Here is a 20,828-nt window from a genome sequence, read left to right as displayed (position 1 = left end):
AGTGAAACAACTATTTGGATATATATATATATATATGTATATATATATATATATATATACATATATATATATTGTATTTAATTTATACTTTATCATATTTAACATGTATTGGTCAACCTGCCATCTGGCGGAAGGGGCGTGGGGGAAAGGAGGAGAAAAGTTGGAACAAAAGGTTTTGCAATTGTCAATGCTGAAAAATTACCCATATATATATCTTGTAAATAAAAAGTTATAATAATAAAAAAAAAGATCAGGACCCTTATTCAATAAATTCAGGTATTCAGGAATCTGAAAAGAATTTGAATTTATTCTGGAGACTGAGTAGATATAGAAGGAAATTAAAACTGGGCATTATTTATCCTTTCATCCTAATGTAAAGCAAATTCACAAAATAAATATTTTTAACATAATGAATGAGTTAAATTAATCACAAAAACTACATATATTCCCTTAGGCTTCTAGATAGAGATAGTTTTACTACCTACATATCTGTAGCATTTACTTATGCCAAAATGAACAATGCAGCAATGAAAACAGCACAGGTCTCTGTGGAAAGCAAAAAACTGTTGACTAAAATAGCATTCACTTTTCCTGTGACCATTTGCACAGATTAAGTCTAAAGAAGTTGTATCTCATTATATCTAAAAAAAAAAAAAACCTGGCTGAAATCCTATGTAATCAAAGTTCCTTAAAATATGTGCTCACTGTTAAGATGTTGTTCATGGCCCTGCTACTATCCCGAGCATCTCTCTTCTGGTAAAGATAATCATGGTTCTATTCTTAGTGAGCTCACAGCAGCACTTTTCTTAGATGAGTTCTTTGTAAAGAACATATGAGCCATACTCGGACTGACCTGTGATCTTGTCGGTGTGGATATCCTTTTCAAGGATGAAGATCACAACCTGTCCAGCTCTGCCAGTCCTGGGCTGCTACTACCACACTTCTTCCTGTAAGTTTGCTACACAAGTAGTCTATCAGATGTGGTAGGGGTTAGCCTAATGTTGAGACTATGTCCATATTTTACTACATATCAATCTTTAGAAAGTACCCATCACTTTATATCTTTTAAATTATATATATACACACACATATACATATATATTTATATATACATATATGTTGTGTGTATCTATGTATGTCCATATATATATGTGTGTATGCATTTATATATTTGCATGAGTAGAATGTATGTATATGCATTCTATATACATACAGATATATGTATATACATGTGTATGTATATACATATATATAGATATGTATATATCTATGCATGTACACATGCATATATACAAATGTGTTCAACTATATATTTGTATTTGTATATAGATCACATCGAGAAACATATATACTTCTTAATATACATGTAAGATTTTCTATCTAAAATGTCTTGATTTATATTTTTTCTGATACTATTAGCTTCTCTGTCTTTTTGCTCTTCATCACATATGATGGTAGGATCTCCTACCTGCCTTTGTGTGGAGATGCCTCCATGTATGCAATTTATCTCTTTACTTCTACCTCTTATTATTCCTAGCTCCTGTGAGAAATTAATAGTTTTCGCTTGTATTTAATAACTAATTATTGTGTAAGGATCAGATTTTTCCCTTTTTCTATTTCCTTATCTAAAAAGCAACCCACGAAATCTCATGTAAAGATTTACACAAGCCAAGATCTTAACAGACAAAGAAAAGTTTGGGCTAATGGATGTATTCCCATTCATTGTGTTTGGTCAATCTGGGAAAATGTAGAATCTCTTTTGTGTTAACAAATACTATGGTAATTTATGTCTCTATTAACCAAGATTTCGGTGATACATGTCACTATGTTAAGACCCTCATTTTAATATAGTTATACCCACTTTTCTATAGTCACACCTCCTCTTTGAAGGACATAAAAATTCTAAGTCCACCACCATTAGGGCTCTTTGATCTAAGCCAGTTGGCCAAATGATCATCTTTTTATTAACATATGGGCCTTATAAAAAAATGATTAAATTACCTAGAAAGTATGTGTCTCAAATTTTTTAATCTTCACTTCACAAGAAGAATCAAAAAAGAAAAGTATCAATGAAACATTTTAAAGTAGTAGGGAATTCAACTGTGGATACATCTAAGCAGAAAAATATTGGTAATATTGACTCTTCCCTTATCAACAATCTTGCTTTTCTTCCCACCCACCCTCAATTTTCAGTTCTGGAATCATAAGTAAAAACAATCTCTATTATTAGAAAGTGTATGCCATTCCCCTCTTGGAAGATTTCATTCACAAACTTTTGAACTTTCCAAGTTAAAATAGCTATCCCTCATCACTACTGCTCTTAATTTGCTATCTCTCCACCCACCCACTGCTATTATATTGTAATCTCCTTGAAAGAAAAGAACTTTCTTCACTTCAGTATTTGTATCCCAATTATTTAGCAGAGTGTCAGAGCAGAGGAAATGCTTAAGCTCTCTCTTTTCTTTTAACCACACTTTAAAAAACAAACTATATAGTAGAGATTCATGGTGTCACAAGCAGTTCCCTTATCCTACTATTTTTTTTTGTATATGAAAATACACCTTGCTGATGTTTTTCAAATTTGTAATAAAAGACAGAACATCATGTGAGCTGGACCATTCCCTCAGTGTCCTCATTAATAGCTGATTGGATAAATTAATTCAGGTCACCTTTACATAAATTCAGTGATGTCACTCTCCTGTTTTTCCCTCCCTTGAACTCTGTTTGCATTTTAACAAGGGCATTCAATGTCTTTAGGGAGTGAGGAGTTCAATTTCAGGAACTTAGAGCAATCTGGTAGAAAAAAATATATATAGAGGGACCCTATAGATTGAAATCTATGGGAACATTCTCTTGTAGCCACAAGTCAAGATGTGCCTGAGGGACAATCTTTCTCACAAATTGCACTGAATGTGAATGAGGACTTCAAGCTAACCAGTTTTCAGTCAAGATGGTAAGAACTGTTTCCTATTGTTTACTCAAGAAAACCAGCTGATCTTAAATGTCAAATGCATTAAAATTTGCATCATAGTTATTTGTATAGCCATAATTACTGTATAAAATGATAAACTCCATGAAAGTAAGACCTTTAATATCACTATTAGTTTATCCCACCATGAGGGAGGGAAAAGTGTCATACCCAAACTCGTCTGCTCCTCTCAAGACATAGCATGGGCATGCAGTGCATCAAATACACATAATAAATGTTGAATTTATATGAATTTGAAATACAGCACTTGCTGATCTGAAATGCAGTTTGAAGTCAAAATGTCCTTGAAATTAGTCTTATCGTGTCACTGCATGACAGGTTCTGGAAGGAGAACTCTTCATAATATCCCTCTGATTGAGGGCATGTCCGGTGGAATAATAGCTCTTCTGACAGTATGGTCAGCTTGTGCTGTTATTATAACAACAGTACATGGACCCATCTAAAGACATAGTCCATTCTTTGTAATTGAACTCAGATCAAAATGTGTAAGATGCTCTAGTGGGTTCTGAGAGATCAAAAAACCACCCCTGGGCACTATTACCAAGCTGTCCAGAATGCAACAAGCATAATGGGACCGATGGATTTCAAATTCCTTTAGATGATATAAAAGCTTCCTCTCCTGAAACACACTGTGTATGACATCTGTCTTCCCTGTCCTGACCAAACCCTCCTTTTGAAACTTTCCAATCCTAGCAAATTGGACTACCTAGCTTTTAAAAGGAAACTGGTGAAAAAAAACCAATAAGCTCAATACCCCATAAAAAATGAATAGCATCAATTACAAAAATTCAAAGAATAGTCCCTTTTAGATGTTTCCATTTAGGGAAAGTAAATGGCATTTGATTAAGTGAAATAAAATTAGTGCCTCTAGGATGACATATTCCTCAAGTTTCTGGGTAGGTGTATCAAGACTGCTTCTTGGATAGAACAGACCACAAAACAATCTGTCACTGTGAAATGTAATTACAGCAAAATATAACATCAGCCAGGGCCCAGAGTGTATGAAGATATATTTAATATTCCCCAATCAGCAATCAACACTGGTGCATTCATTCATAACCGGAAGACATGGTTTCATTTGAGCAGCCTGTTTTTCCCAACATATTGGTGACTTTAGGATATAACAATCCATCCTAAAAGCTAAGTGGAAGGCAAGTTGCTTCAATTTTTGTTTCCCAATTGGTCTTTCTATAATTGTGTCATTTCAAGGGCAAGAGTTCCATCAATCAAATTCAAACCCTTACCTGTTGCAGTCCACATGGAGCAGAAGATGGGAAGCACTAACGGACAGAGCAATCTTGTGCCACTGGCCATCAGCCATCCGGTAGGGAAAAGCTTCCGTCCTTGATTTCCCATTAAATCTATAATGATATCTTATCTCATCCCTCAAGCCACTGGTCTCCAGTTCGAAATAGCTGTATAGAAAGCAAAAAGAGTCAGTTTCATCAGGCAACAGCCCATCATCCCCATTATTTCCCCCGGGCGATGGCTGGTTTCAATATCTTCTCGAAGTTTACAATTAACTTAGCATCAAACAAAGGACCACAACCTGAAATCAATGGGGCAGCCTGGAAGGTAGCTCAGCTATTATATCAGAACCCACATGAGGAACGCATTCAGAGAAGAAATGAAGATCAATTGATCTCTGTAAGGTAACAGGGCACAAGCTAATTAGTGGAGCTTAGTGTATTGTCTTTTAAACACTTGAAAGTGCAGTTCAAATCCCTTCTTCCGTTGCATTCCAAGTGGAATAGATTTACTGATATTTATTTTTAGACCTGCCATATTTTTACACAATATAGGGAAGAAAAGTGGCCTTAGACAGCAGATCCTGGAAGAAGTTGGTGGGGTGAAGACCAGTGATTTTTCAAAAAAAATGTCTTCCCCCTTGAACATAATGATAATGGGATAGCAATTCTTCAATAATTAGGAGAGGAAAATTAGAATTTGTTCACACTTAAATCAGTTGTTAAGTATACAGGGCCATGAAACCTATGACTGAGCTCCATTCCCTGTCCCCTTAAGGCAGCTAGATGATATAGTGATGGGTCTGGAGGGAAGAAAACCTCATTTCAAATCTACTAGCTGCACGAGTAGGCAAGCTGTTTAACCTACATATGCTTCAGTTTTCTCAATTCTGAATGGGGTTAATAAGTGCACCTATCTCCTTGTGTTATTGGAGGACCAAATGAAATAATATTTCTATAGCACCTAAAAAAATGGCCAGTAAATGTCTGTTCTCTGGTCCCAGATTTTTATGGAGAATTTTCCAAACTCCTAAAAAGTATCAGCTTAGCTGCTAAGGTAAAAAACAAAATGTGGCCAATGACTATCTCTTCTCCCCACCTCTTACCCCATCCCCATCCCCATCCCAGGAGTTAATATCCCTTCACCCCTACTCTTACATAGAGATATTCATAAGTATCTTCCACAGTCGAGCCTCTCTCATGGGGTGAACCCAGGTTCCAGTCAAACTGGCCAACTAGCTTTCTCCACCCAAGATATTTCACACACCCCCATCTCCAGGCTGTTGTGCAAGTGCTTTTCCCATACATGGAATGCCCTCCACCCCCTTCAACTACACTTTAAAGAAAAGCAAGTTTCCTTCAAAGCCCAGCTCAGATGCCTTTCCTGCACAAACACTTTCCTGATTTCCCCATTTAATTCATTTTTCTCCTTTTCTTTCATCTATTTCTCCCCCTTCCCTCCCTCTTAACCCCCTCTCCCTCTTTTTGTCTCCCTTCTTCTCTTTCCTTCCTATGCTATCCTTTTTCTTCTCTTCCCTTGCTATCACTCTCTGTATCTCTGTATCTCTGTCCCTCTGTCTCTTTCTATCCTTCTGTCTCCTCTCTGTACCTCTCCCTAACCCTCTTTCTTTCCCTGTCCCTCTGTCTCCCCCTCCTCTTCTTTCTCCCTCTCCCTCTCCTTCTCTTCCTCCCTCCTTCTTTCCTCCTTCTTCCCCAGCCTTCTACTTCTTCTATTTCCCTTTCCATCTGCCTCCATCAAACTCAATTACTTTATCACCTCATATTTAGTTATCTCTATAAATATTGCAGTAGAATGTGAGTTTCTTGACATCAAGGAAACTTTGATCACAAAACTCAACTTGGCTTTACCAAAAGTTAACAAGTATTTCTATGTGCCAAGCATTGTGCTAGACCCCGGAAATACAAAGATAACATTAAACAGTCTCTGGCATTCAGGAGATTAAAGTATAGCATAATAGGATGAGAGGGTTATGGCATCTTCATAAATATGTAAATACAACTTTGTAACCTTGGACAAATTAATTAACCTCTCAGAATATTAACAAACCTCCCAGAGTATAAGTTGTGAAAGAGTTGCCAATCTGCATTGACAGAGGAAGTTCCTCACAGGAAAGCCCCAAATCAATAAAATCATAGGTTGGGTCCTTGTCCCTGTCCCTATATGCAAAATAAAAGGATATTAATTCGGTGATGGCAATAGTTACTGGGGAGGTTTATTTAAGCGGAATCTTGGTGAGCGGATTCTAAGAAATAAAAGTGAAGATAGATTATTCTAGGCATGTAGAGCAGCTTGTGCAAAGTCATGGAAACAGAAAATAGAAGGTTGTATATGGGGAATCACATAGTGGCCTGTGTGCTTGGAGTATTAGCATATACAGTGGGGAGGATTATTCATATTGGAAAGGTTTGGGGAAATATGATGGTAAATGCAAACAAATGAGTTTATATTTTATCCTAAAAGACACAGAAACTTATTGATCAAGGCAACACGACATAATGGCAGTTGGGAAATTGTGTGGAGAAAGGAAAAGCTGCATTCAGAGAGATCAATTAAGAGGCTATGGAAGTGACCAAGACAAATGATAAAGATCTGAACCATGAATGGAGAAGAAGTGATGGAGGATGCAGAACTGGCAAGACATGAAAACTTTTTGTATATAGTGTGTGAGAGAGTATAACATGAAGAATGACCTCTAGGTTACAAACTTGGGTTTTTGTCTTTGTATTTATAGTACCTAGCATTTTCTTATTTATGACAGACACAATAAATGCTGGTTAAATTAAATTAAAAGTGTCCAGAAAGAGCCACTGTGGCAAATTAAAGTCTTACAAATGAGAATAACTCCTAACAACATGACCTACAGAGGTACAGCACCCAGCTAGGGAAGCTAACATTAAGCTCTAGAAATGAAGAGATGGTTCTTTTCTCTAATCCACTTAGCCAGCCTGACCCTACTAACCAACATGGTTTTAATTTAATAGCAAAGTGCATCAGATACAAGGACTGAAATGAATATATCATGAAGCTAAGCCTTTATTATGCATGACTTCCCAATCTCATGTCAAAGAACAAATGCATATTTCACTCTTCTGTCCCAGATGATAATCCCAAGGAGAAATGCTTTAAATAAAAATAAAGAACAGTCCCTGACCCACTTCATGATGCCAGTTCTAAGAAACAGATGGGAAAACACAGAATAAAGAATTAAATATGATTTATCAAGTGACTCAATATAGGTATGCCTATGTTGAGACAAATATTAAAAGGCCATAGGGAAAAAATTTCCCTTGATGTACCTAGCTTTTCTTTTTTTAGATTTTCCTGGATTCTCAAGCTCTAAAATAGTCACATATTCTTTAATAAATAAATTAATTTACAAATATATATTTTGCCTTTAAGCTTAACAGGCTATTATATAGCTTAGGAATAAAGAGAGAAAGATTTCCTACAATAATTTCTGATTCCTCTACCTATGGAACTTAGAAAGAAAAAAGCGAATCATTTAATATTTATTGAGTACTTGTGCTGGAATATCATAGAATCACAGTGTCAAATCCAGAAGATACCTCAACAACCTATACTTAAAAGAAAATCCCCTTTTACAAAGCATCCTACTGGTCATCTTTGCTCTTAAATACAAAATTCCAATGTGGGGAAACATCAGCTATTGAGGAAACTCATTCCTCTTTGAAAAAAAATTAATTGATAAAAGTTTTTCTTTCCATTAAGACTAAATGTGTTCTTTTGTAACATTCACTCGTTAGTCCTTGAGTCAAATAATACAAGTCTACTATTTCTTGCAAATACTTTTAGACAATTATTATGTCCTCTTTTTTTAGCCTTAACAGCCAAGTTTCCTTCCAGCAATCTTCAAAAAGTATGATCTAGTGGCAATTTGCCATCCAGCTTCCTCCCTTCTCGTTTATTCAAGCTTATTATGGTGCTTGCTAAAGTGTAGTATCCAGAATTAATCACAGTGTTTTAGACATGGTCTGAAAAGGACAGAGTACAGTAAACCTAGCCATTTCTGTCACATATGTGATGTGGTCCTGACCACTTAAAGAGAGAAATATCTAGTATCAGTGTTCAGATAAAAGGATCCAAAGAAAATGGCAAGACCATATCCATCAGAGGAGTTTTCTAAAACCAGGTGAATGTGATAGAATCACTGCTCAAATTACACCCATCACCACCTCCTCTTCTCTTCATATATGAGCCATGGTCAAATTCATGGTACCCACAGCATATCCAGTCATTCTATGGGGAATAACAACTCTAATTCAAGTAAAGAGTAAAAATCTATAAACAAGATAGTTCCTCTTCTCCCATCCTAAAGAATCAAGTTGATTAATATTCCAAATCAAATGGAGACTAGATATTATTACTCTTACCATGAAAAAAAAGGTCAAAGCATTCTAAGGCCAAATTTTTTTCAATTTAGCAGATTATTAGAAATTAAAACACAAAGGTCCCATCTTCTACTCTGAGACTGATCATTTAAAATATTTTCATGGAAATAATTATCATTTTCCCCCAAAATCATATCCATTGCTGAGTCATTCCTGAGGAAAACAATTCCTTAATAAAATTCTCTTCACCATCTATTTCATACACATGCAAATACATGGTTTTTGGAGGAAAAAAGCCTTTAGTCCTAAAGTTCTGCATATACAGTCTTTATTTACAATCAAATGACAGTCTCCCAGAACAACATCATCCTAGTCAACAATTGCTAACATTTGCAAGCAAATAACAAAGTCATCAAAAAACTGTTTTGGTCAATACAACCATGGTCTTCTATTAACATATATCCCTACTTCTTGCAAGTTTCCAAGAATAGAGGGAAAGGCTGGTCATTTTCAGAGCTCTTTTGACCTTAAAACTTATATATTCTAACATGCATATATAAAAAAGAACAGAACATTAGTAATAAGAGACCTAAATGCAGGAAAGCGAATTGGCTCACAGTTTTCACTGAGTGTTTTCTGTTCTGGAACTCAGTACCATACACTTAGTTACTCCCAAACATATATCCTTTATATTTAATCTGGGTATTTGTAATAGTCAAAATAACTTATTCACTCAAAATCACTCTTAAAACAATATTGATGTTACCATATACAATGTTTTTTTTTTGGTTCTACTCATTTCACTGTTTATTATTTTATATGTCTTTCCATAGATTTTTTTCTAAAAGTCATTGGGGTCATTATTTCTTATGGCAAAGTAGAATTCCCTCACAATCATATACCACAATTTGATCAGCTTATCCCTGCAATTTCAAATCTTTGCCACTGCAAAGAAAGCCGCTATAAACATTTTAGAACAGTTCTTTTCCTTTTCCCCTAATCATCTTTGAAAATGTATCAAAAAACTAAAGAAGGGAAAGGGACCTGTATGTGCCAAAATGTTTGTGGCAGCCCTTTTCATAGTGGCTAGAAGCTGCAAGATGAATGGATGTCCATCAATTGGAGAATGGTTGGGTAAATTATGGTATATGAATGTTATGGAATATTATTGTTCTGTAAGAAATGACCAACAGGAGAATACAGAGAGGCTTGGAGAGACTTATATCAACTGATGCTGAGTGAAACGAGCAGAACCAGAAGATCATTATACACTTCAACAATGATACTGTACGAGGATGTATTCTGATGGAAGTGGATATCTTCAACATAGAGAAGAGCTAATCCAATTCCAATTGATCAATGATGGACAGAATCAGCTACATCCAGAAAAGGAACACTGGGAAATGAGTGTAAACTGTTATTTTTACCTTCTGAATCCAATTCTTCCTGTGCAACAAGAAATTCGGTTCTACACACATATATTGTATCTAGAATATATTGTAATATATTTAACATGTATAAGACTGCCTGCCATCTGGGGGAGGGGGTTGGGAGAGGAAGGGAAAAAATCTGAACAGAAGTAAGTGCAAGGGATAATGTTGTAAAAAATTACCCATGCATATGTACTGTCAAAAAAAAGTTATAATTATAAAATAAAATAAAAATTAAATTAAAAAAAAAGAAAATGTATCAAATAGTAGTTGCTGTAGCAAAGAGTAAAGATAGTTTAATAACTCTTTGGATATCATTCCAAACTTCTCTGCAAAATGGTTGGATCATTTTACAATTCAAAAGAGGCAATCATCATGCAGAGAACTAATAAATAAAAGTATGTACAGAATAATTTTATATACATACATATATATATACACAAAACACACATATAACTTATTTGTAGCTAATGGCAGCCATCTCTATGGGGAGGGGAGGAAAGGGAAAAAAAGGAAAAAAACATAATTTTGTTCTATATTTGAAAGGAATAGCAAATTGTGTATAGCAGATTTGCAGTTTTGTGTACATTCATCTTTTTATTGTATTGTTATAAAAATGTCTGTTCAATAAATAAAATTAAAACTGTTAAGTTTTTAAAAATGTATTCCCAAAGATTAAAAAAAAAACTAATAAGATCTTAATCTACATTAAGAGAGATGTTGTTTCTAGAAATAAGGAAGTAATAGTTCCCTGGTACTCTGCCTGTAATGCTAAGATCAATTTTGCATGCTGTTTCTTAGGAAGAACTCTGATAAACTGGAAATGTCAAGAGGCCAAACAAAATGGTTAAAGACTTCAAGTTTGTATCATAGAAGGATGGCCTGGAGAAATTGGGATGTTGTATCATCTGGAAAAGGAAATACTTGGGAGGGGAAGGAGAACATGTCAATTCTTTTAAAAGCATTAAAAATCAAATATGCTGCAGAGGAATAGAGTTTGTTTTGCTTAGACCTTGAAGGAAGGTCTAGAAGCAAGAAAGAGAATAAATTAAAGGCACAACAAAATGGGAAAACTCCAAACAACTATAAAGCTACCTAAAAGTTGAATAAATTGCCTAAGGAGAGGCTGAATTCTCCTTCACCGGAGATTCTGAAGCAAAGGTTAGATGAAGATTTGGGGGAGCATGTTGTAGCAGAAATTTTTGTTGAGGCATAAATTTTACTAGATAATTAATAAGGACTCTTCCATTTCTGAAATTCTGTGATTTGACCATAGATTGAGTATCATGAATTCAAAGTTGCTCTCAGCTATGGTATTCTAAGATAATTGCCAGTCAAGGGCCTCACCTCCTGATCTACAGAATTGCCAGAAGGCTACAGAAACCACATATGTAATGATTAGACTTTGGGGCACAAGATTGAGTGTGTGGGACTTAAACAGTGAAAGAGCAAGACAAAAAGAGTCTTCTAACTATGATCCTGTAACATAGTGAAGCTGGAGGAGCATCAGATTTTGAGATAGAAGATAGAGGTTCAAATTCTGGTTCTATTACTAATTAGCTTCATAACTTGAGACAATCATTTCAAAACTGGTCCTCAGTAAAATAAGAGGATTTTACTAGATTGTCCAGTCTCTATTCTAGATCTAATAGCCTATGTTTTTTTTCTTTTCTTTTCTTTTCTTTTTTTTTTTTTTTTTTTTTTTTTTGCAGAGAAGAGCATTGCAGTCTGTCCTTTTCAAGAATCTTAAATATGTTCACTGATTCTTATTTTTAACTTGGTTTCTAGAATGAGATTTTTCAAGGGCTCTTTATGACAAATTGAATTTGGAGAGACAGAGAATGTTAATAAGGGAATCAAGGTGAGGGAAAACCCTTGAGCAAAGGCATCAAGGCGAGAATAATTATCTTAGCTGATAATTATATAATATTTTAAAATTTGCTAAACACCTTATATATTATTTAAATTAAGCAAGCACTAATTTGGAGTTCATTTATGTGCCAAGTACTAAATACTAGGGACACAAAGACAAAAAAGCAAATAGTCCCTGCCCTCAAAAAGCTTGCATTCTAATATTCTTCTATTCTAACATTAATAAAAGTAATTGCTAGAAAGCTGTGCCATTTGACCTTACAAATAACCTATGAAAATAATACTATTCATTATCAATACCACTATTTTACAAATGCAAAAACAGGTTCATAATAATATATTATGAACTGATCCAACCAATCTGGAGAGCAATTTAAAACTATTCCCAAAGGGCAATAAAATTTTGCATAGCTTTTGATCTAGCAATGTCTTTACTGGGTTTATATCCCAAAGAGATCATAAAAAGGGAACATAAACCACACGTGCAAACAATGTTTGTAGCAGCTCTTTTGTAATAGCAAGGAATTGGAAACTGAGTGGCTACGTACCAGTTACTGAATGGCTGAATACGTTATATTATATGGATGTAATGGAATATTATTGTTCCATAAGAAATGATCAGCAGGCTGATTTCAGAAAATCCCAGAAAGACTTACATGTTGCTGGGAGATGAATAGAACCAAAAGAACATTGCACACAACCAGATTATGTGATGATCAACTGTGATGGACTTGGCTCTTTTCAACAACGATGCGATTCAAGGCAATTCTAATAGACTTGAAATGGAAAGAGCCATCTGCATCCAGAGAGAAGAGTATGGAGACTGAATGTGGATCACAACATACATTTTTCACTTTTTTGGTTGTTTTTTGTTTGCTTGTTTTTATTCTTTCTCATTTTTCCCTTTTGATCTAATTTTCCTTGTGCAACATGATAAAATGTGAAAATATGTGTAGAAGAACGGCACATATTTAACCTATATTGGATTACTTGCTGTCCAGGGGAGGGGGAAGGGAAAGAGAGAGGGAGAAAATTTTGGAACACAAGGTTTTGTAATGGTGAATGTTAAAAACTATCTTTGTATATATTTTTTAAAATTAAACTATTATTATTTTAAAAAATAAAAGGAAAAATAAAGAAAAACAAATTCATTCAGAGAAGTTAGGTGATCTGCCCAGGGTCACAAGGTTAGTTAGCTTTAAAGATGTAATTCAAGAGTCTGACGTCTCTCCACTACACAAATCTTAGTGACTATGGTATATTCTGAGACTAGCAAGTAGATAAGCCCACATAGATTTAACACAATAAAAAATGAACTCATTTTCTTTCCCACAAAATCCTCCACCTTTTCAAAACTTTTCTACTACTATTGAGGGCACCGTTCTTCTAGTCCCCCCCATACTTAGAACTTGGATATCCCCCTCAACTCTTCACAATCGCTCATTCTTCACGTTTTTGCAACACCTCTTGATTAAACTCCCTTCTTTCTTTCACTTCCAGACTTCATCTCCTCATTATCTGAACTACTGCAAAAGTCTATTGGTTAGCCAGCTTGACACAAGCATCTTGCCACTCAAGTCCATCCTATACTGAGTCACCAAAATGGTTACCCTAAAGTGCAGGTCTTCTTTTGACCCAGTCATCTACTCAATAAATACCAGTGTTTCCTATTACTTTTCTCCAAGATTAAATATAAAGTCCTATTTTGTGTTCAAAGAATTTCCAAACGTAACCTTTCCAGTTCCCTCATATCTATATACTGCTCTGAAACATTCTTTGATCCAATGATATATACATTTGCTAGTCCTCCAATAGCACTCCATCTCTTGTTTTGGAGAATTTTCATTGGCTGTCCCCCATATTTGAAGTGGTTTCTCTTCTATCTCTGTTTCTGGTTTTCAATGGTTTCCCTCACATTCCAGATAAAATTTCAATTTCTACAGAAAGCCTTTTACATTTCCTTTTAACTCTCCGGCCTTTGCTTTCCCATCTATCCTGATTGTAGTTTATTTATGCATAGTTCTTTTCATGTTATCCCCACCGGTTACATTGTGAGATCCTCAAGGATTTGCCTTTTGCATAGCCCACAGCTTAACTCATAGGAGAACCTTTACAAATGCTTATTGACTAAATGAATGGAAGATTCATGTCGAAGATTAATCAAGATAAATCTGAAAATATTAGTTGACAAAAAATGTCCAAAGACTCTATACCAGTATATTATCTAGGTTGGTTTTGTTCTATATGTGATAAGGAGTCCTTTAAATTTGTGAACACAGAAGTGATGTGATAAAAACAGAGTTTTGGGAAAATTAACTGAGTTGTCATAAGCAGGCTAGACTAGAGGGGACAGAAGTTAAACACTAAATGGAGCTCTACCTTTGACTGAACAATAACAAGAAAGATTAGAATCAAGTAATGAATGCACAGCAAAGACAAAAAGTAAACCTGAAATTATAATTAAAACTTTTGTAAAATAAGCTATAGAATGGGCCTTTGCTCCTCTGTGATAAAGTGAGAAAGATGGGAAATTAGAAATTCAAGGACCTGTGTTTAAATGCCAATTCTGTCATGCCAGATTTTGCCCACACAATTCTTAATCCATAAAATAAAGTTGTTAATCTAGATGATTACAGTCCTTTCATACTCTAATACTTAGATGGTTTGTTCTTTTGTCTTTCAACTGCTAAGGAAACCTCAACATATTTTCCAATTCCCATAAAGATGAAAGGGAGATATTGGAGTGTGGTACATTCTGATATTTTTAATCAGTAGCCCCAAGTTGCCTATAAAGACATTCTGAAGAAAGGGGTTCCTCCTTCCCTTTGAATGGGATGGACTGGATGAAGTTTGGTCAAGTCTGAGTCTAAGCCTATGCCATGTGATCCCTATTCTCAGAGCCAGAAGATCAGGTCTTGGGCCAAGGTTGCAGAAAGTCATATGATCTCTAAAGGTCAGACCTTAAGTTATAAGTTACAGGAAGTGACGTGACCCACAAGAAGCAGATAACATTGGCAAACACTGGTCAGTAATGGTTACTTTTAATCTATCCAATGAAAAGGCTTGGGTCTTATGCTATTTAATCCTGACCAGCCAGAAGCTTGTCAGATTCTAAGAGCACATGCTGGGAGTTGGGATGCCTCCCAGGTGTGCTTGCTTGGACCTTTTCCTGCAGGGACTAAATAAATGCTTTTTCTTTATACCTGAAGATGTCTCTGATCAGTTCATTTGGGAAAGGGGGTCTAGCACCCATCCCACACCCCTTCTGATGAGAAGGCCTGGAATGAAACTACATTATATTTTAAAATTACTTAAACTAGGGACCTTACATTGCTATTTTAAAAATCAATTTGCCATACTTCTACCCTATAGAAAATAAGTGAGGTGCAGAGAGAAAATGGGGGAAAAGAATGAGAGCATCAAGGATTGAGTTAAGAATAAAACCTAGGGCAATGTTCTCCTTTCTAGTTCCTATTTCCAATGAATAATTCCTTTGAAGCATATCTTCTCACCCATATAACTCCTTTTTCAAGACCTTCAAAAAACATCAATTTGATCACTCAGTGGGGAGAGCCAAAGAGGAAACACTAGTGGTTCAGATCCCAACAGAAAGGGCCATTACCTTTCCTCTTAGTGCTGTGTCCCAAGCAAGATAAGATAGAAAAGGTCCTCAGAATATTTTCACTTGAAAAGAGGCTTCAATGAGAGAAGAGCAGTTCTCATTCAACTAGAACATGGATTATTAGTCTTCCCTCTTCCTTTCTCAGCACTGATATTCTTGCATCCCAAATTGAAAAACCCAGTTCTATTAGAATTTCTTCTTTTTACCACACAAAAGACTAGTTATATTGGATTTTTTTAAGTAAAGGAAGTTATTGGGTGTTTGAAACATCATTCCTTCTTGGCAAGTTATTTGTAATCAGGCATTTTTGAATGGGTTATGGCTAAATAAATGTGATACATGAACATAACTGGCTATTATTTTGCCATAAGACAACGAAAAAATGAAAATGAAAATGCTAGAGGGAAAACAGGTACGTTAATAGACTCTTGATTGATCTTTGAACTAGTACAGTCATTCTGGAAAGCAATTTGAAACTACTCAGATATATATATATGCATACACACACACACACACACACACACACACACACACACACACACACACACACTTTAATCCCTTTCCCCATATATGAAAGCAATTGCTACTAGACTTAGGTACCAAAGAGATCAAAATTAAAAAGACTCATGGCTACAAAACTACTGAGAGCAGCTATTTGTGGTACCAAAGAATAGGAACTTTGAAGATGGTCATGAATAACATTTTAATGTGATGGCATACTAATTTGCTGAAAGAAATGAAGAGGATAGTTTCAGAGAAATCTGGAAACACATGTATGAACTGATGTAAAGTGAGCAACCAGAATAAATTATAAAATAATAATAATATTGTAAAGATTATTGACTTTAAAAACTTTAAAACTTATCAAAATAATTATTAGCCACAATTTCATGTATGATAAAATAGGCTATGTACCTCCTAATAGAAATGTGATATACTTAGAATCTGAGATTTTTTTTAAACCTGTTCAACATGAGCATGTTGATCACTCAGTGGGTTGAGCCAAAGAGGACACACTATTGGTTCAAATCCCAATAGAAAGGGTCATTACCTTTCCCCTTAGTGCTATGTCCCAAACCAGACAAGATAGAAAAGGTCCTCAAAATAGTTTCACTTGAAAAGAGGCTTCAATGAGAAAAGAGTAGTTTTTATTCAACTAGAACATGGATTATTAGTCTTCCCTCTTCCTTCCTTTCTCAGCACTACCGAGGCAAAAAGAAGCCAAGGGAGTTTTCTGATCAGTAGAGAACATGAATTATAAAACGTAGTTAACTAAGAGATATATTTACTGACCCATCTAAAAATCCTTAAGTCAATTATTTTGATAAACTAAAGCAAAAGGTCTTAAATTGTAAGTTGTGACTATATTGCTGAATGTGGGGGTCATGCAAAATTTGGCAACAGTAAAAAAGTTTTGAATGCTCTATAAATATTCCATTGAGATTTTATGTAACTATATACCTGAGGTTGCATAAAAATTTCTCAGGCAAAAAGGGTCATAGCTGAAAAAAGTTTTAAGAAATCCTGACCTAGGACAATGTTTCTCAAAATTTAGTTCACAAAGACTGATATTATCGACTCCTAGTTGTCCCATCAAGAAATTATCCCACTTCAAAAATGGTGACCAAATGACAGATGGGATAAGATGCTTCCCTCTTCTTGGTCCAGAGAGGTGAGGGGTGTGTTAAGGATGAAGAATATCTAATTTTAAATATGCTGTCATGCATGTGCCCTGTGTTGATCAATTATTTCAATAGTCTAACAGTTTAACAGTTGCTTAACTGTATTTCTTTGTTATTAGGGACAGAAGTCCATCAGAGTCCAAAAGCATGGGATATGAAGTCACCAGGTCTGGATTTAAATCCTGCAAAATATCTGGGGCAAATTGTAATAATTTTCTCAACAGAAAAATGACTAGATGATGACAGATAATCGCTAAAGGCACGTCTTTTCCCCATGTAAATTGAATCTAGAGTTGTTGTTGGTTTATTGGATAAACCAATTCAACTGCACATTGTCCTCTTTTTCAATCCCCTTACTCCCTGATTTATCACTGAGCTTGCTACTCAGATCACTGCTACCATATGCTGCTGGACAAAGCTGGCGAAAATAACAAAACTGTACTGAGTCCACTACAAATTTAAGTTGAAATAAAAGGCCTTTGAGGTCAATTCCATCCCAAAGATTAATAATTCTCTGATCCTTCTAGCTATTAAACCCAATGTGCTTATGGAAAGGCTAAGTGAACTGGAGATACTACAATTCCTAGCTTTATAACATAAGCCTCAACTATGCTTCAAGCACAAAATCTCAGTAGGGATGGAGAAAAGTGAAGAATAGAATATCAAAATGGTTTCTTGGTTGCAGTTTCCCTCCCTAATTAATATCCTATTTGTCTCATAATAGTGACTCTTCCAGACATTTTCATCTCTCCTCAAATTTTCCATGACTCCCTGTTTCATAACCCTCCCAGCTGAGAACTTTGCTTTTTATTTTTTTACAAAAAAAAGATGTCATTTACTGAGATCTTCCTCTTCTTTCCTCTTCATCTTACATTGCCCAGAAGCCTTCTATCACTATCTCTTCCTTCACTCTTGTTTTATATAATGAGGTAGTCATCTTCTTCACCGAGACAAATCTACACATCCAATTGAACCCATTCCATCTTATATTCTTCAGTAGGTTGCCCCCTTTTATTCTATCACTTACCTTTAATCTCTATTACCTGCAAATATACACAAAAAAACCTTCACTTTGCTCATCTATCCCCAATAGATCATCCTATATGTCTCCTCACTTTTAAACTCCTTAAGAGAACAAGGATATCAACTACACTGAAGTAGGAATTGGGAAACACTAAGTTCTTGAGTATGGTAATGAGAAGACAAAATTGTTATTTCAAAAACGATCACACACATTTCCTGCCTATGCCATCATTTCTGAAATAACAGGGCATATCATAGTAGTAGAAGAAAAAAGAAGGAGATAATTAAAGTTATTTGGTTGTGAGGTTGATGATATGGTAATAGTAGAAATAATAGAAAATGGATAACAAATGTCTTGGATATTTAAGGTAAAATTTTTATGTCTTTCACTTTTATCCCACCTACATTTTATAATGTATCCCTTTTCCCTCTCCCTGCTGAAGAGCAAAACTTGATGATGAATATTTAAACAGTTATTAAATTCAATGGTTGACACCTATGGTGCCTCATTTTTGCCAATAAGGAGTCGATATGACTGTTTTATATTTCTTCCCTGCCAAACGAAATGGCCTTTTTTTCAGCTTATCCCTCTGGACCACTCTGCCAACCCTGGGAACCATAGATCATTCTTTTCTTCTAGATATTCTTTTTGTAACCTTTCTCTCTCCTGGTTCTCCTCATAAACTATCTGACTGACCTCTCTCAATCTCCTTTGCTGGCTCTTCATACAGGTAATATTCATTAAATACAGCTGTCCCACAGAGCTCTCTCCCAGTTCCCTATCCTTTTCTACTTTCATAGTATTTCACTTGGTGATTTCAACAGTTCCCATGCATTTAATTATCATCTTAAGGCTAATGATTCTTACAACTGCACATCAACCTTAACCTCTCTGCTAACTTCCATTCTCCTGTCTCCAACTGCATATTGGATATTTTCAACTACATATCCTGTAAGTATCTAAAATTCTACATACCTAGAACTAAACTTATTATCTTTCCCCCACACTCTCCTTTCTTCCTAACTTCTTTATTACTATTGAGAGCACCACTATCCTGCCAAGCACCAAGGCTCACAACATAGTTGTTATCTTTGACCCCTCACTCTCTCTCATCCCCCAGATGCATCTGTTGCTAAGATCTATTGATTTTACCTTCATTATCTCTCTCTCCTCTGACACTGCCATCACACTGATGCAGGCCCCCATCCTGTCACAGCAAATTACAATAACTGTACTCTTGTTAGTCTCCCAGCCACAAAACTCTCCCCACTTCTGTCCACAGGTCTGACTGGATCACTCCTACAATGTTAACTTCAATGCTTCCTTATAACCTTCTGGATCTAAGAGAAAAACCCTCTGTGTGGTGATCAAAGCCCTTCAGAATGTGGTCTTCACACCTTTCCAGGCTCCTTACACCTTTCCCCACCACCTCACTGATCCACTGACAGGCGCCTTAAACAAGATGCTCCAAAGGCAGATTCTGGGCATGTTCACTGACTGTGTCCACGTGCCCAGAATGCTCACTCTTTCTGATCTCTTCCTCCTGCTTTCCCTGGCTTCAAGGGCTGGCTAAAATGTCACCTTCTGTGTGAAGTTTTCCTCATTCCCCTTACTGCTGGTGCCTTTCCTCTGTCAATTTTCTCCAACTTACCCTGTGTGGAGCATGTTAGTATAAAATTATTTGCATGTTATCTGTCCTATTAGACTCTGAGCTCCTTGAGAGAAGGGACTGCTTTTTGTTCTTTGATTCCCAGTGCCTAGCACAAGGTAGGCTCCTAACAAATTCTAGTTGGCTAACTATGAGAAAATTAAATTGTCAATGAAACTAGTTTAAAATTTAAACTTTTAAAAGTAAATGGAAAGGAGACCAGGCCTAATCATATCTTGGCACCGATTTCTGTCTTTGAAGTAAGTACATGAGAGAATACCTCTGTTCAAAGTAAAATGACTTTATTTATAAGAAGGAAGGAAGGAAGGAAGGAAGGAAGGAAGGAAGGAAGGAAGGAAGGAAGGAAGGAAGGAAGGAAGGAAGGAAGGAAGGAAGGAAGGAAGGAAGGAAGGAAGGAAGGAAGGAAGGAAGGAAGGAAGGAAGGAAGGAAGGAAGGAAGGAAGGAAGGAAGGAAGGAAGGAAGGAAGGAAGGAAGGAAGGAAGGAAGGAAGGAAGGAAGGAAGGAAGGAAGGAAGGAAAGAAGGAAGGAAGGAAGGAAGGAAGGAAGGAGGGAGGGAAGGAAGGAAGGAAGGAAGGAAGGAAGGAAGGAAGGAAGGAAGGAAGGAAGGAAGGAAGGAAGGAAGGAGGGAAGGAGGGAAGGAAGGAAGGAGGGAAGGAAGGAAGGAAGGAAGGAAGGAAGGAAGGAAGGAAGGAAGGAAGGAAGGAAGGAAGGAAGGAAGGAGGGAAGGAAGGAAGGAGGGAGGGAAGGAGGGAAGGAGGGAAGGAAGGAAGGAGGGAAGGAAGGAAGGAAGGAAGGAAGGAAGGAAGGAAGGAAGGAAGGAGGGAAGGAAGGAAGGAAGGAAGGAAGGAAGGAAGGAAGGAAGGAAGGAAGGAAGGAAGGAAGGAGGGAGGGAAGGAGGGAAGGAGGGAAGGAAGGAAGGAG

General features: G+C 36.1%; 1 protein-coding gene across 3 annotated transcripts in view; it reads right to left on the bottom strand.

The window, feature by feature from the left end:
• The window catches only part of NELL1 (neural EGFL like 1), an 855,798-nt gene that overhangs the window by 735,436 nt on the left and 99,534 nt on the right, over window positions 1-20,828 (bottom strand). For all 3 annotated transcript variants that reach the window (XM_074274304.1, XM_074274305.1, XM_074274303.1), the window contains exon 4: window positions 4,234-4,404. In XM_074274304.1, coding sequence (XP_074130405.1) covers window positions 4,234-4,404 — 171 coding nt within the window. The remainder of the gene's footprint in view (window positions 1-4,233; window positions 4,405-20,828) is intronic.

This window comes from Sminthopsis crassicaudata, chromosome 6 (assembly GCF_048593235.1).
Source record: "Sminthopsis crassicaudata isolate SCR6 chromosome 6, ASM4859323v1, whole genome shotgun sequence".
NCBI classification, from domain to species: Eukaryota; Metazoa; Chordata; class Mammalia; order Dasyuromorphia; family Dasyuridae; genus Sminthopsis; species Sminthopsis crassicaudata.
This window is presented reverse-complemented; position numbering and strand designations above follow the sequence as displayed.